Consider the following 17331-nt stretch of genomic DNA (forward strand, 5'->3'; position numbering starts at 1 on the left):
CCTAGAGTAAATTTGGATTGGCTGAAATAAACGGTGCCACTACACAAGTTCAATCCCTTAACCACATAACGATGTGTCATCATTCATAAAAATGCAGCATATTTTTATACGCTGAAATAACTATGGTTAAAACAATTTCCTTTTCGTCCTACTCACACTAACGTCTCTTGGTGGGTGCAGTATACTATTTTTTGTGTGTTTTGCATCTTGAAAAATGTATCATTTGTGTCAATCGTGAAAACCTTTATTTTGAAAAGCCGATGAGCAGCTTCCGACTGTTTGGTGTCCTGGGCTGTGGTATTATTATACGGTGCAGCGAAAGGCGTCGATACGCTACCGTCCATTTCAGCATTTTAATGTCAAAATGGGAGCTTGTCTGGCCTTGTGTTCTTTAGCCAGCTGTGTAAGTATCTAATCCAAATACGACTATTATCTCAAATATCAACGGGAGGCTTTTGTTCCCTCTTGTCGTCCTAACGTTAGCTTTTAGCTAGATGAGATAAACTAAGGGTAACGTTAGCTAGCTGATAAATTAGTTCGGTTAAATGTCACCTACGTGACATTTAACCTAAAAAGCTGTTGTTATAGCTAGTTAGTAAGATAACAGCAGATACTAGTTGTACTGGGTAGTTATAACGCCAGATATACGAATAAAGTTCGCTTTGCAAGCTACTGAATCACCAAGGAAAGTGTCAGATTGGGCCTTTGGCACTGGTGTAAACACATTTAACCCAGCTAGCCAGGTCACATAGTTACGCTAACACTACCAAGTTATTGACAAAAAATGAATTTATATGCTTTGGATTATCTCTGAGACAACAACTGGCAGACTGCTACAAGAGTACCGTTCGTTTAGCGTTAGATTGGCTAGCTCGGTCACTGTTAGTAGCTTTAGATTAATAAAGTGGAGTCTGTCTTTCTGTGTGGGTTATATATTTACCTGTGACCATCATAAAAGCCAAAGGGTAGTTCTGCCCTAGATTTACTTACAAGGATAACAATAGGCCCGTGTTGTGGTTTATGCTTATCTACTTGAATCCCCATATTGGAAATTCACTGTTATGATTAATAATATACCAGCCCAGTATTTCTAATGGAACAAGACCTATTAGCGATTGGCATTCTGCCAAAGCAGTTGCTTACATTCATTTGGCCCTTGTCTAATTTATAAAAGCCTGTCCAGCCCAAAGCTTTTACTTGTCCATCGTTTTTACTCCCACTCCCACCCTATGCCCCTTCCTATAGGCCTCCTGTCTGTGTGGCTCAGCACCATGCCTTCTGTGTGGATGCTGCCCCTCCTCCAATAACTCCACTATCACAAGGCTGGTATTCTCCTTCTTCTTGCTGCTGGGGACCATGGTGTCTGTCATCATGATCCTTCCTGGAATGGAAACACAGCTCCGAAAAGTGAGATCAGTGTGTGTATTTGTGTAATGTGTATGTATGTACTTGACTGTACTGTTGACTGATCAGAAACTGGAAGTAGTTGCGATGACGCATCTATATCCTCTGGTTACACAGTTGGTATGCAGGAAATGTCTAAAATGTGTTGCAAGATGCAGTTGTTGCAGTCATTTTATAATTTAATATTTTCACAGAAATTTACCATATGTTATTGTAAGTATACATATTTTCTCTGGTAAATATGTTATAGATGAGCTAAATTACAAATTAGTTTAATCTGACTTTCTTGTGTAGATCCCAGGATTTTGCCAAGGAGGAACCACTATACTTGGTATTGAAAACAAGGCCAACTGTGATGTCCTTGTGGGCTACAAGTCTGTGTACCGTATGTGCTTCGCCATGACCTGCTTCTTCTTTCTGTTCTCCGCCATCATGATTCGCGTCCGTAGCAGCAAAGACCCACGTGCAGCCATTCAAAATGGGTAAGTGCCTTATATGGAACTCAGTGGTTCATGGATGGAGGTAGATTTGCATGTGCTACTTCTGTCTGTCTGCTGTACTGATGGTGGGTTTGTAACTATTTATTTTCCAGGTTCTGGTTCTTTAAGTTTCTGATCCTGGTTGGGATAACAGTGGGAGCTTTTTTCATCCCTGACGGAACATTTCATACTGGTACTAACATGCTCTGTTAAATTACAATAAATATAAATATATTTTATCCTTTTCTTGAGCACACACAAAACTGAGTTTGTGATTTATCAGTGACTTTTTAGTCAGTTTTCAGAAACTGTATCAGCTTTATCCGTTCACTTTTCAGTGTGGTTTTACTTTGGAGTGGTGGGATCCTTCATCTTCATTATCATCCAACTTATTCTCCTCATCGACTTTGCCCATTCCTGGAACAAGGTGTGGGTAGAAAATGCTGAAAATAGTGACAACAAATGCTGGTTTGCAGGTACAATATTCACTTGAAAAGAGACGTTTCTTCTAGAGCCCAACCGATAGTGGATTTTTGGGGCCGATACCAATATAAGGGAGTAAAAAAATTCCGAGATTGATTTTTACACACATATACATTTATATGTATGTGTGTGTATATATATACTTGTGAAAAAGATATGTAATGAAAGCAGGATATTTTACAGTTTAACAATAAACTTTAAAGTCAAAAATTAAATCAGTGCACTAAAACGGTAAACTTAACATAAGAACAAATATGTATGTATATACATATTAACTTGAATGAAAACAAAGGATCAAATATACATAAAATGAAGCCTATATAACTTGACTACACCCAAGCGTTTCCACTGCATTATTACTTCTTGATAAAAGTATTCATATCAGCGCATAGCTGAGAACATATGTGCCGATGGTGCTACATCTTTGATAGGCCAGTATCAGCAGATAAAATCGGCCAACCAATATATCGGTTAGGCTCTAGTTTCTTCCAATCTTAAACTATTTATTTGTCAAATAATTATACAGGACAAACAGGGTGTAAAGCATGCACATCCAAAGAGACTTTCACAGGTGCTGAATTAGATAATTCAAATTTAAAACAATAGTCAGAGAGAGGATCTTTGTCAGGCACTGTCAAATTTTGACAGTTTTGTCAACTGTCAAATTGTGTCAGATTTTGACAGTGCCTGATGAATATCTCTAATAGATCGAAACTTTAATTTTAAAAAATTGCTGGGAGCTATTAACAGTGTGTGGATCCTGTCTCTCACTCTTGCCTCTTGATTAGAAGACAGATGTCTGCTGTCCAAGTCATTAACTCATTTTTATTATACTTGTGGTTTTAAGCAATTAATTTTAATCTATGCTTATGTAAATTACAGGCCTGCTGTCTTTTACCGTCATCTACTATGCCCTGGCTATCACTGCTGTGGTGCTTTTCTACGTTTACTACACACAGTCTGATGACTGCACAGAGCACAAGGTCTTCATCAGCCTCAACCTTATCTTCTGCATCATTATATCCATTGTCTCCATCCTTCCTAAGATACAGGTACAGTATAGAACAGCCTTTGGCCATAACCAAACTAAAGCAGATACATTTGAAAACACAATTATTTTGTGGCTTTCCCTAAAAACCGTACTTGAAATCCTCTCCAGAGTTGACATAACAACTTTCTGTCATCTACAACTCATTCCAAGAAATACAAATAATGTCAATTTGCATTTATACTGTCAGACAAACTTTGAGAACATACAGTGGCATAAAATACACAGCTTTCATATTGTTTTTGCATTCAAATGTGGGCAGTGAAATCTTTGAAAACAGTATTAAAACACTATTGTGGATAGAAGGAGAGAGGAGAATGGTGTCTTCACATTTATTGTTACTAGTGATGGACATGGCCTTATGTTTGTCCTTGCTATTCAATCCTTTGAGGAAAAGGGTTTTGTATTTTTTTACACTGAGTAGACTATAATATGGCAAATTGAAAATAAACCATGTGTCTCCCCTGCTTCATAGATAATTTTTTACACTCTCAGTTGCACTTTTAATAGAAATACTCACATCTGACCACAGTTAGTTATTTAAACAATTTCTTGAATGCAGCGCAGCATTAGTTTTGCTTTTCCAGTCAAAGGTCTTTCCATCTCACATGCGGTTATAAGTTTGTATAACCAGTTAAGTCAAAGAATAAATTATTTACATGCATCAGTTTTTTATTATGTGAAGAGTTTTATTTCATAGTGTCTTTAAAGTCTGAAACACAGTGTTGTGTGAAAGTCTGTAATGCTGTATTTTTGTCCTGTGTGATACAGGAAGCTCAGCCACACTCTGGTTTGCTCCAGGCTTCACTCATCTCCCTCTACACTATGTATGTCACTTGGTCTGCAATGACCAACAATCCAAGTAAGTCTCCCGATGATTTATAATACAGTTCTCCTCTGTAGCTTTTGGTTGCATGCTCAGATGTGATTATGCTCTGTTTTCTTTAAATTTATGCACTTGCTGTTTATCTGCTGCTGCATTTTGACCACATGGGTGAGTCTTCCCTGACATGATATAGGAACAAAGAGCTGCATTGTTTACTGCTAGTTAGCACACCTTCCTTATCTCATGTCATGTGATCTGTCTTTGCCTAGTAAATGACAACAATGGGCAAGCTTGTGGTGACTGTACAGCTAGTGCTCAGTTGCCTTTTGGTAGACTCCACAATTGCTGTCATGCATTAGCTTTAGTTTTATCTACACATGAAGGCATCTGAGATCTCTTTACATGTGACATTGAAATCACATCTCTGTCCATGTAGAACTGGATTTCACTTTTGTTTTGGAAAGTGCTACTTGGCCTTGCCTTTTCTGAAAACTCTCATATTTTATGAATGTTGCACAAACTTTTCTTTTTGCTAGATGCCATAGGCAACAGCTGCTTTTTTTCTAACACAAGACAGACCAGCAAAAAAACATTAGTAAACAGTAGAGAAGTGCTCAACATCAGCATTTAGTTCAGTCTTAATGAGAGTAATGTATTAATGAACTGGAAAACATTTACTTTGTTTTTACTATATTAATATTGCCAAATGCATGAGTTAATTTACATAAGATTTTTTTTTTATGTATTGCCATTACAGTCAAATGGATTTCAGATGCTCTGAGATACAAGAATATATCAAGTGTAAACAGGCTCACTGTATAATAATGCTGTATGTGTATACTTTTTGTTTTAGATCGGAACTGTAACCCCAGCCTATTGAGTCTAGTGTCAAACATCAGCACCACTGTACCATCTGGTGATGGCACTACAGGACAGGTGCAGTGGTGGGATGCCCAGGGCATCGTAGGTTTGGTCATCTTTCTTTTCTGCACTCTCTATGCCAGGTAGGTTTACTGTCTCAAATTGTTCTTCTCCTGTTTTTTTATTATTTTTATATTTTTTGCAAAACTCGCTCTCCATCTTGCTCCCTTAGTATTCGCTCGTCCAGCAACACCCAGGTAAACAAGCTGATGCAGACAGAGGAGAGTGGAGGAGAGGGTGGAGGAGAGGGTGTAGTGGGAGAGGACGGCATACGCAGAGCCGTGGACAATGAGGAAGAGAAAGTCACCTACAACTACTCCTTTTTCCACTTCCACCTCTGTCTGGCCTCTCTGTACATCATGATGACTCTCACCAACTGGTACCAGTAAGTGTCTCTCCTCAACATATTGTTTGACATCCAACAACAGGTGCCCAAAGGTTAGACAGTTAGACTTGTGACTGGAGGGAAGTAAAAGTGCTTAAAAACAGAAAAAAATGTTAAAATCTGCATCTGATAAAATAATGAGCTCAAGAGCAACAACAGCAAAAAGTAAAACACCTGTGTTTGATGTTTCTAAGATGGCCAGATGTTTTGAAATTATTAGGTTTCAGGCATTGCAGACCTATACTTTGGCCACCAGAGGGCACATCATTACTTCACCTGGAAGTACTCGTTCTTCCTGCACAACTTGAATATTTCCACAATCATCTTTCTATAAAAGAAAAAACTCATCCACCACAGTGTCTTGATTAAAAGCCCTCAGAGGAAAAATTTTTGAAGATTGATTCCAATAGATGTTTTATGTTTAGTTGGTTTCTTTAAATTGTACTTTTCCCTCTGCATCCTCACTCAGACCGGACACCACCACCCAGGCCATGCAGAGCAGTATGCCTGCTGTGTGGGTGAAGATGAGCTCCAGCTGGCTGGGCCTTGGCCTCTACCTCTGGACCCTCATCGCCCCACTCATCTTCCCTGATAGGGATTTCAACTGAGCACGCCTTGTCTTTTGGCTGTCTTTGATTCTGGCTTTTTTTGTTTGTTTGTTTGTTTGTTTGTTTGTTTTCGTGCCTAATGTAGAAGGCAGTGTGGAGGATGCTATAAAGGAAATAGGAAGGATGCTATAAGGGAAATACTTAAAATTATTATTTTTTCTTTTCCAGATGAACACTTTTGCTATTGTGTTTCTATTGTTTTACTTTTCTCAGTATGTTTGAGTGTTGTAATCACTACAGATGTTTGAAAGTGTAAATTGATTTTATTAGTTAGCCTGTTTGATGCTGGTGTTAGCCACAAGAAGGTATTTTCTTTGCCAGTGACTCACCTTGATGTGGCATGATTGTATGAGCTCTGTTATATTTTTGCTGAATTTTAGTTACTGGACTATCACAAAGCAACAAGGCACTTTCTCAATACCTCAGACGTTTCATTTACAGATTCCCTTTTTAAGGCCTTTGAGATCAGACTTCTCTGATTGGCCAAGTCTGGAGCCTGTCTGATTAGCTGGACTCTTAGTGCTGGTGCAACCAGGGTAGCCCTCTTTAGGAGCCCCAGAGCGAGGTGAGTGTGAGAGTTAGATAAGACTAATATGACACACCCCACAGATCATAACAGGGCTTCCCCTTTGCTGCTGGGCTGTATGCAAATCTACGTCATCGCACCTTGATCCAGAGAGTCCTAATATACAACCAGTCTAATCTCAGCTCTTCCTTGCCTTTTCACGATAGGTAATTAATCTGCGGTGCTAAGCCTTTTCATGTCTGACTGTGTTTGGCCTTGTACAGCCACGGTAACAGTCTGTACCTGTATAGCAGTCTATTTGCAGCAGGGAGGCTTGTATTGATCCATAGCAGTCAGCATCATGCAATGTGCAGCGATACGGTTCAGGAGGTGATGGCGTTAACTCCACGCCACCTGCGCTCTCACAGACACCATTATTTCCAGAATGTTGCAGAGTGTGCTACTGAGTCTAGAGAAAAGGTATTTTAAATGTTGTAATGTAAAAAAAAAACAATAATGAAGCATTTCAGAAATGATAAATTGCTCTTAAATGGTAATGAGCTGCATAGTATGTTGATGGTTGTAATGGTGTTACGTAATTTTATGCATTATATAGTAGTTACCTCAATTTCAGTATGAACGGAATGAGTTAAAATAAGATGAGTATATTTTGTACTTGTGAAAAATGATTTTGGTACAATCCTGTAAATGTTATCCTTTGTCTATGTTATGTTCTTTTCCAACACTTCAACACCCACACACACACAAATCAGACTTCCTGTTTCTCTGGCTGCATGTGAATATTGTGAATAGATTTTTCCAGGTGACGTGATAAATTGAGTTGTTTTATATTAATTTTGTTTATCACATATGTCAAATGTATTTTACCATTATCCACCTACAAAGGAAAAATACTTACACAGATTTGCCAACGTTAGATCATAACATGCAATATTTCAGAACACTATTAAGTGCCTTTTTGTAGTTCAGCATTTCAAAAAAAGTCACTAATGTTGACGTGCTTATTATGCCTTACACATTGTGGTGAGTCAGTCATTGCATGCCATAAGGCATAGGCCTTTGGCATGAATTAATATTGTAATTAATGTATAAATTTTATTTTTAATAAAGATGGAAAACCTTCACTCAGTCACTTTACAGTTGCATGAAAAATGTCAAAGAGATGATGATGGAATGTAAAACCTACAAAATAATTTGATAAAAGTGTAATGGAAGACATTTTTTTTTGTTTACATTTGATGATGTTTTACCATTGATATACTGAGGAGCTGTAATTACTGGAAAGGTAATTATTACGTTTATGTTTAGGGTGCTTTAAGTGCTGCATGGATGTTATTGATTATACTTAACATCTCCTTATCTCTAAAGGGTCACTGGGGTACCACTAGACGGAACAGTACAGCTCTGACTAGATCTCACTCCTTTTCCCTAGCTGTAAATTGCAGCAGTAAATGTATGTGACCTGTCTTTTGTGCTGGTGCGGCGACAGAGCAGTGTGCGCGCCAGTGCTTACAGTCTCTGCTGTGTTATTTCCTTCTTGCCTGGTTGGCAGACGGGACATGTTGGTTTTGGCTGCTACAGTCACTCAATCCAGTTGGCACTGTCTGGAACCGCTCAGGACACACTACCTCCTGTCGACTTCCACCCTCTCACAGCACCACCCCTCCCTCAGCCTGTCTAAGACAATCCTGAGTTGATGGATTGTGTCACAGTGTAGCTGTGAGACTGAATTTTTCGTTTTCTTCACGTGTAGCAGAGAAAACAAAGACTTGGACAACAGCATGCAACCGTAAAACCATAAAAAAAAACAATTAACAGACAGTAAAGAAAACGGGTAGTAATACAGATTGGATCAGAAGGGAGTGGACATAAGTTCAAGTACATGATGTAATGCAGTATTGATACAAACTAAATATGAGGTAAAGATATTTCAATTAGAATAAATTTAAAACATGATTTTCCAGTGTTGCATGCTGTAAATAGTATGTGGTTCCTCAACAAGGCTTCATTGACAGAAAAAAGAACTGATACAGATTTAGCTAAATTAGTGTGCAAACAGTGTGGTGTGCCATTACAAACACTCCTTAAGTTTCACTGCTGAAAGTCGCAAGCCTAGTCTTTTTCTGTAGTTAAACCCTCTGTCCTCATCGCGTGAATGTTTTGCAAAGTGGAAGTCCTGTCTTGTCTCTTTGCAGTGCTCACTGTCCTGACACATGGTTTCACTTCATGGGTCAGACACGCAGAGGAGGTGGGATGAGGGGGGTTGTCTGTTGAGTCTTGTGCAATCATCATCTTCAAAAGAGACTTAGACATTGTAGTAAACTCACTACCAAACCAACAGATGTGATGGAAAAGGAGCAGACAGGCAACATCTCCTTCCAAACCTCTGGTGTTTTGATTTTAATTGTTTCAGTTTTATCGCTGCAGCCAGACTAAACATAATCTCAGTCTTTACTCTTTTAAGAACTGCCTTCACTCTCGTAAACTCACTTCCTATTCCTTCATTTCTCTGTGAGTGATTGAAGTATTTATTGTATAAAAGCACCAGACTGAGTTTCTTGAGACTAAAGAACTCTTCGCACTATACTCTTCTTCCATTAGCCCCATTGAAATTTAACAGCCTCTGAACACAGCCAACAGCCTCTGAGAACAAATTAGCTAAGCGTCATAAATCGCACTTTTATTTCCACCTGTTATCATCAGGTGTACAAGTGTGAACTGGATTTTTCTCCTAGGGTAGATTTAAGACACTCTCCGTCTTTGGCCATTGGCTCCAGTGTCATAAATCCCACCTTCATTTCCTCTGTTATCATCAGATGCAATTTGTCGCTGTAATAAGAGATCAGAGGCTGTAAAGTGCTGATTATGAACCACTTAGTGTAGCTCTGCAGCCATGCTTGGTTAGGCATCCTGGGATTTTTTAATTGCAGATTGACTGAAACAATGGTTATCAGTTGCAGTGTTATCCCTGACCTTAATCTCCACTTGCCTGTTCCCACGTTGGCTGGGAAATGTCAGCATTTAGCTGTATTTTGCATTCACTCGTCAAGAATAAGGTCATTCTCTACATAAGTCAGCACAGTTTTTAAGCTTCGAGTCAGTGCTAATTACTACAACTTAAATGAGCAGTAAACAATAAATGAGTAGTACAGCTGCTCCTGATGCTGATTTGGATAAGCATTGTTTTGCGAGAGGATTGCGTATCCCTGACCACCTCTTTGACAGAATGACTGGAAATGCCTGTCTGAGGTGTAATTGGGTTTTAAGAGTGGGATCCAGGCCCATTAAATTATGTGCTGCATGCAGGGGAGCTAATTGAGTTTGGGCCCTGCTGGCATACTGCATGTGCACTGGAAACATTTACCCAACATTAAGCCCCAATTAGGCTTTTCAGGATGGGAAACTTGTTGCAGGTTGATGGGAAGAGAAGATGCTGATGCCTGTCGGACTCACTACATAGTTTGTCTCCAGCAAGTAAAATGTGGGCACTAATAGATGTGCTTGTTTTTAATGAACTAATGAACTTCCCCGGGACTTGGTAGGGTTATTTTCCTCATTGTGTACAATCGCATCCATCCTCTCACTCTGGCTGCAGTGCAATGCAGTCACTCTGTCTTAAACTGGAAGTATAGAAATCTAAAAATCTGAGTGTGTGTGTGTGTGTCTGTGTGTGTGTGTGAACGCGTGTGTGTGTGGAGGGCTCTCCTGTGCGCATGCTCTCCCTCAGCTCAGAGGAGCAGCTAATGCAGTTATATAACAGTCAGTGCAGCCGGCGTCTGCTGTGAGCCAAATGCCAGGCCAGTCTGGTTACATAAGCCTGTCAGAGTCATATTGTAGCAGTACGGAGCGCTCACACCACAGCATGTCCCTGCACTCCTTCCACCTTCTCCTGCTCTGTCTCTCACTTCCTCCCACTGTCTCTCTTTTTGCTCTCCTCTCCTCTTCTTCTACACCTCTCCCCCACCTTCCTCCCCTCCCACTTTTCCTTTCCTTTCCTTCCCTTTCCTCTTTGCTGCGGCGCTGTTCTCAACGCCAGGAACAAAGAGTCAGCGTGCTGGATGCAGATGCACAGGCAGGTCTGAAAATATGAGACACAAAAGAGTGGGTCTAACTGTACCCTCTTATGCGGAGAGGACAAAATGTTACTTATTCTGCATCAGGTTCTCCTCTACAAGACATCATGACATGACATGTAATCATTCAGCTGCTGTTTGTTGCTGATTGTCTCATTGTCCTCACAGCAGCTTTATTCCTCCATGTGTTTATTCCTCCCTGTGTGCCATGACAGTGATGTGTAAGCTGAAATGATGAGGTGTGCTGCCAGTTACCATCACATGTGAGCTCTGATGTTCACTGACCTATGCAACACCATTTGATCTCCGGGGTTACCAAGCTACGGCTACAGTCGGGCCTGCTTCTCTCATTGCCCTTTACTGTATCTGACCCTCTTCGGGTCAGACAGACAGGGTCATCAGAACAGCAGGAATGCTCTGAGCACTGAGATGTGTGCAAAAAAAAAAAAAAATTTGCAAAACACTGCCTCTGATCCTGCAACAGCTCACACAGTCAGCTGGGAGAAGTTAATTGATTTGTGGCCTCACATCCTGACCTCCATTATTATCTCTGCTGTGTGTGATGCTATGTCAGCACCACTTAACGTTGGCTATTCATTCTTGGGCTATAGCAGGAAGGAGTGTGTGGTGGTATAAGTGTGTGGAGGTGAAATATTGTAGCTGAAAGCTCAGATCAGAGGGTGCATGATCTCCTACATCACTCTCATAAACTCCTATTCTCATTTAAGCGACTGCATGAGGTTGCCTGGCTAATTGGAATTAATATCCTTAACCAGGAACTGCTCCTTTCAACCAATCGCCGGCTCCGCCAGCTCATGATTATTCATGAGGCGGGCTCGGCGCGCCACCCCACTGGTTGAGGCTGAGAGAGAGGGAGGGGGCGGTGTCCACCGAAACTGCCGTGCGGGGTGGTGCGGAGCAGCTGAGTGTGCTTTGCGTAGGGCGAGATGTTGTTTTGTTGTGGCGATCAGCTGAATGTGGCATCGCTGTCCGGTCTGACACAACAGTGGGAAGCACCCCGAGCCCCTCCAGCTCTCCCTCCCCAGGAACGCGGGCACCGAGAGCAGCTCGATCTAGCGCATCACAATCCAGGAAATGCGGACTTCTGGCCCTTTCACTACGGGATAAATGGCTGCAGCGCCCGTACAGTAGCAAGCTGGTAAATATGAACCTTATTATTATTGCTGTGTTTATGACTTAAGCTCGGTGGTGTTGCAGTGGCTGTCACAGGGAGGGAGGAGTAGTATGGTGTGAAGTTGAAGGCAGGATCCCACCCGTGTTTTCACAGTAAGAGTGTGTCATGAAGTTGAGTTGCCTCGTTACGTGTTATAATGATAAACGGAGTTTAAAAAAAAAAAAGCAGTGAGGATGGGTAGCATGCGGCGCACCACGGCAGCAGTCAGTTCAGAGGGGTTTGGGTGGACTGTCGCGGTCCAAACTACAGCAGCTACGCGCAGCATTTTGAGCTGAAGCAGCGGCGGGGGCGCTGCGCGGACAGCTGACAGCATATGCTTCATCATGTACCTTCATTCACCCCCGTTTGTCCTAAATGACAAACCGGTTGAGGAGAGCAACAGTGCGGACTCTCACACGCGCACGCACGCAGCCTATACGCACAAATGTAAGATTCACGATCGGGCCCGTGAACTTATTTCTCATGGGCTACACCTACACTTGCCAGATTTTTAGAGGATGACATCATGCTTTTGTACTCACCAGCTGTTATATGATAGATGGGCTAAGTTTGGGACCCAAACAGGTTTATTTTGGCGGCCGTTCAGTAAGTAACACCTACTCTACTTCAAGTTAAGCCCCTCTATTATTTAAGCTGTTTTATTATCACACTTCCCACACAGGGTTCACCTTTACACAGCAAGGGAACGACAATATTATTGTAGTATGGACTTTGGATACGGACACGATGAATGACTGTGTGAGAGTTTTTGGGCGAAAATAGTTTCCTTATAAACGATATATACTCCATCAATTTGCTGAACAACAGAGTAGCAGGAAGTCACCTTGAGTAAGTAGCTGCATTTTTCTTTCTATCTATCTATCTATCTATCTATCTATCTATCTATCTATCTATCTATCTATCTATCTATCTATCTATCTATCTATCTATCTATCCAACCGTGAGCATATATAAAAGAAATGTAAAGCTGACAGAAAAGGTCTTATATTATATAAGAGAGTTGTTGCACTCTTTAGCTCTAATGCCAGTCTGGCAGGAAGTGAGGTAAGGATAGCACTTGAAATGTGTTGCTCTATGTAGATGAACAGTGGTTCATCACAGTGGTTGCACAGCTGTCTGCTCTAAAGCCAGGTGCTGCTGAGAAACTGTGTTTTATTTGTTTTGGGATTTTTTAAAATATATTTCTGGAGGTTCAATATGCCTATAAATGCAACTCACCATCCAATCCAGAGGAATGTGGATGTTAAAAAAAATAACAGCAGTGCTGCAGTCTCCTCTTCCAGTTCTGGGTCTGTAGTACAACTTACAGCACAGGAATACAGTAAAGTGTCAGGCACTGGTGGTAAAGGGGGATGAGTGGAGAGAGGCCAATATGTAATTATTTCTTATTGAATCAGCACAAAGTGGCAGCCTTACAGTTCTCCGCTCTGGCCTGGATCAAGACCACTTGTGGTGCTGGCTGAAGAAAGGCGCTAGCTCAGCAGGCACCCAAAGAGAGCGCCGCTCCGTTCCCTTACAAACTTCCAAGATTGTTGGACATCCTGAAGCATTTGATCTAGGGTTTAGGGATTACTGCCATTTATGGTTTCAACATGGATTGGGATAAAAGCTGCTAGTCCGACTTACACTGATATTTTTATACCATTGTAACTTGGCAAAAATATTAGAAGGTGGCTTGTTAAGAATAATTACTATGCTTTAAAGCTGGAGATGAATGTGCTATTATCTATATAGCTGCAGAACCTGTTTTCATACCAGTCAACAGTTTAGCAATGCCAGTTCCTTACAAAAAGCTTTGTCTCGCAGCTGTAGACTTGTGCAATGAGTTTGTTCAGGTACAATAAAAGCGAAACGTAACTGTGTAACACTGATTACTGAAGACCTCACTCAGTGAGCCAGGCAGGTTTGAGTGTGTGTCGTCTATATCTCTCCCTGGCACAAGCAACACTCCAGATGGAAAAAAGCAGTTTTCTGCCAATTAACACAGAGCCACTCAACACCTTATACACTATATCTCTGCTTTCACATATACACACACTCACCTGGCATACCCTCTCCACTTCACTCCATCTCTCACACCCTGAGTCAGCCTCGCAGGTGGCAACGTGCTGATTTAAATGCATGAAATGCCATCATCAGGGAGAGGGTCGCGTGGAGTTCCTGCTAAAACCTTCAGACACGCCTCCTACAGATAACAAGGTGTGATAACCACGGCAACACAGGAGCAAAGGATCAGGAGATGATCTGCAGTTTTTTTTTTTTTCTCTAGTAAGAGTGACAATTTGATGTGAAATTCTTAATAGATGGTGCGATGCCTATGACACTGTAAGAAAAGCGAATACGCATGTTCAGTGTGCAGCCTGTTCAGCGTCACGCATGACTGTTGGTTCAACGGATTACACAAAGTATTAAACGGCTTGTACGAGCATGTTTAAGTTTTGTTTTCTTTAAGAGAGCATGTTGGAGGGATGGCATTATCAGTCTCCTGCAAGAAAAATAAACACACACAGTGACACACACACACACACACACACACACACACACACACACACACACACACACGTGCATGCACACACAGTGACACACACCCAGGCTGTAAAATCCTGGTGGCTGGTGGACACAACCTTTTCATGTCCCTGCTGCTGGTCATTAATCCTGTTCTCTGGAGCACCAGAGAAGAATAGACCCACTGTAGTGCTGAGAGACCAGAGTGAACCAGGAACAAGACCTTGGATACACATTCGCGCAAACACACACATGCACACACACACAATGCAAAATGGAGGCCAGGAGTGCCAGTCTGGCAACTTCACAAATGCCCCACTAGCCTAATAACTTTATTGCATGCATCCACTCTCATTGTGAATATATTCTTTATTAGGAAATGCTTTCTGTTATTTACTCTCGCAGCTTTGTGTGCGTTTGTATCATTTGGGTCAGCGTGTGTGTCGGGACGGGTGTGTGCGTGCGTGTGTGTGTGTGGGTTGGGGGGTGGAGGGGGTGGGTTGGGTTGTCGTCTATCAGTGTCTGGCTCCGGCTCAACCTCTCACCCAGGCCAGTGTGTTGGCTGCCCCTTCAAAATGGAGATAGAGTTTCCTTGTGTTTGCCAGGGAGCAAAGAGTCAGTACCGTAGAATATGTATGTTAGTGTGGCTGCATGCCCACATCCGTGTGTGCCGGCTCAGGTTATGTAACAGTATATGTAGACGATGATGTACATGTACAGCCGGGCAGGTACTGCAGGGAGAGGACGCGTAACAGGGGGGTTACTGATTCAAACACTCCCTTCATAAGAGTTAATCATTACCCACTTAGGCACAGTTGGTGGCCAAGTGGAATGTCGGGTGGGGGGGGTTGGGTGCTGTTTGTAATGGCAATCCTCCCTCAAAATAGGCCACTTTATTATTACATCACGACTCCAAAAGTTCACCAGGCCATAATATGACATTTTGACTAGATTTACATTTTCTATTGTTCTCTGTGTATGTTCCAATCTGTTTTCTCCTCCTATCAACATTGAGTATGTATAGTAGTATTGGTATTTTTGTGCATGTCTTCACTTTCCACAGTGGCCACTGTTGTGTAATAGTGATTGTTGTAGTGTGATTGTAAGCTTTTGCGCTGCTTACCACAGGTATGTCTGGAAAGCGTTTGGCCAGAATCTCATTGCTGAGATTTGTGTAATACTTGCAAGAAGCTGATGACTGCTTGGGAAAAAAAAACCCTGCGATAAACGCCCATCAAACAGTATCTTATCATTGAGTGGATATTCAGATTGGAATGATCGAACTAAACCTGCACCCACTGGAGGTTCGGCACGAGATTCTCCGGTGAGGATTCTTCGTTGCCTTGAAAGATTAGCTATGGATACATCCCTAGTGTGTGTATCGATCAGTGATGCAGGCGAGGTATTATATTTCACGATTAGATATCTCCACCTCTTCTAAATTTCTCACTTTCTTTCTCTGGGTCCCAAGGTACCCCTCTGACCACACCCCACAATCCTCAGCACACACACAGTTCCAGATCACAGATCAGTCGCATTGTATGTGTTTGTGTGTGTGTGTGGGTGGGTGAGGATTAAGGAAAAGAAGAGAAAGCACAATATACTTTTATAATTAATCATTAATCACCGTTTCGAATGAATATTGGATCATTTGTCCTCTCTTTAGAACTGATTCCTCCTACTTCCTCTCCTCTAATTTACTTTCCTCTCCTGGTTTCCTCTCCCCTCTCAGCCCTTTTCTCTCCCCTTGTATACTTTCCTTAAATTTCCTCTCCTCCTTTCTCCTTTACTCCCTCCTCCTCTCCTGCCCTCTCATTTCCCCTCCTCTCCTCTCTTCTGATTTCCTTTACCCTTCTCCTTTCTCCTCTTCCCTTGTGTCCTCCACTTTCTCCCCTTTTGTTCTTCTTTTTCGTCTTATTTCCTTTCCTCTCTTCACCTTTCCTCTTCTCCTTTCCTCCTTCTCTGGAGTCCTTTGTCTCAGCATGTAAGGCGTCCCTGCAGTAACTGCGAACGAGGATTGGAGGGGATTTCTGCTCTGTGGGAGGGTAAGAGGGCTTTGGGGGAAAATCCTTCCAACCCTACCGCAGATCTGCTGAGCAAATCAAGGCAGCAGGCGATGCTCCAGCACAATCTTCCCTCGCCATGTCACTGTCGCTGAGGCAGAGCGGTTGAACTAACCCTTGGACCCCCTCCTTTAGCTTCACTCCTTAAAAACCTTGTGAAATCTTTGGAACACCCTTTGGTAGAATCCAGATCTGTTTTGACTCTCTCTTGGCGCTGTCAGTCTGCGGTGCGCCGTGTTCAGCCTTGAGGAACGCTCTCTTACCTGGTGAGCCTTCATGCTATGAAGTGTGTTGGCTTGTGGAGAGCTCCGGGGCATGCTCTTTTTTTATCTTTTAGGTCATAGCTTACAATATCATCCAGTAAACCACGGCTACCATTGAATGATGTCATATGTAAATAATAAAATGAAAAAAGTTGCATGAACTGTATGTGTGCTGTGGGTTGTACACGTTCATGTGCATTTGTTATTTAATGCTGAGTCCCTGTAGGCAAGCTGTGCCCCGACATTGTCAGGTAAGGTCATATAAAGAACACCTCATTTTAGATGCTGTTAATTATGCAGGAGTGTGGTCGACTGCCATCACTTGGGAAGGTCATTTGCTCCTCACCCTATTAAAGGGCACAAAACTCCACCGATTTTGGTCTGTGTGTGTGTTATGTTAAACTAGAACGGTTCATTTTTGTTGTGGTTTTGTGATGTTACTGATGCTGTGCTGACATCCTGTTTGAGGTTAAAACTACCTTTTAAAAAGCTTCAGCTTTTGCAGTTGTCTTCCATTTGATGTCAGTTCACGCTGCAAAGGAAGGTGTATTT

General features: G+C 41.9%; 2 protein-coding genes across 3 annotated transcripts in view; both read left to right on the forward strand.

Annotated features, from left to right (window-relative positions):
• The first annotated feature begins 277 nt into the window (after positions 1-277).
• Positions 278-7804, forward strand: serinc2l (serine incorporator 2, like). Its single transcript, XM_056381482.1, has 10 exons — positions 278-403; positions 1246-1407; positions 1699-1886; positions 1997-2076; positions 2222-2359; positions 3249-3418; positions 4186-4276; positions 5094-5244; positions 5334-5546; positions 6016-7804. Exons 1-10 carry the CDS (start codon positions 365-367, stop codon positions 6152-6154), a joined length of 1371 nt encoding a protein of 456 aa, XP_056237457.1. The 5' UTR covers positions 278-364; the 3' UTR covers positions 6155-7804.
• A 3845-nt stretch (positions 7805-11649) lies between these two features.
• LOC130172216 (transcription factor HIVEP3) overlaps positions 11650-17331 on the forward strand; it is a 39407-nt gene continuing 33725 nt past the window's right edge. For both annotated transcript variants that reach the window (XM_056380760.1, XM_056380759.1), the window contains exon 1: positions 11650-11912. The gene's annotated coding sequence lies outside the window, so the exon portion shown is untranslated. The remainder of the gene's footprint in view (positions 11913-17331) is intronic.

The sequence above is a fragment of the Seriola aureovittata genome, chromosome 7 (genome assembly GCF_021018895.1).
Source record: "Seriola aureovittata isolate HTS-2021-v1 ecotype China chromosome 7, ASM2101889v1, whole genome shotgun sequence".
NCBI classification, from domain to species: domain Eukaryota; kingdom Metazoa; phylum Chordata; class Actinopteri; order Carangiformes; family Carangidae; genus Seriola; species Seriola aureovittata.

Coding starts and splice junctions, on each gene's coding strand:
- serinc2l (XM_056381482.1), top strand. CDS start 365: ATGGGAGCTTGTCTGGCCTTGTGTTCTTTAGCCAGCTGT. Junction 404..1,245: donor TGTGTTCTTTAGCCAGCTGT/GTAAGTATCTAA, acceptor CCCTTCCTATAG/GCCTCCTGTCTGTGTGGCTC. Junction 5,245..5,333: donor TTCTGCACTCTCTATGCCAG/GTAGGTTTACTG, acceptor TTGCTCCCTTAG/TATTCGCTCGTCCAGCAACA.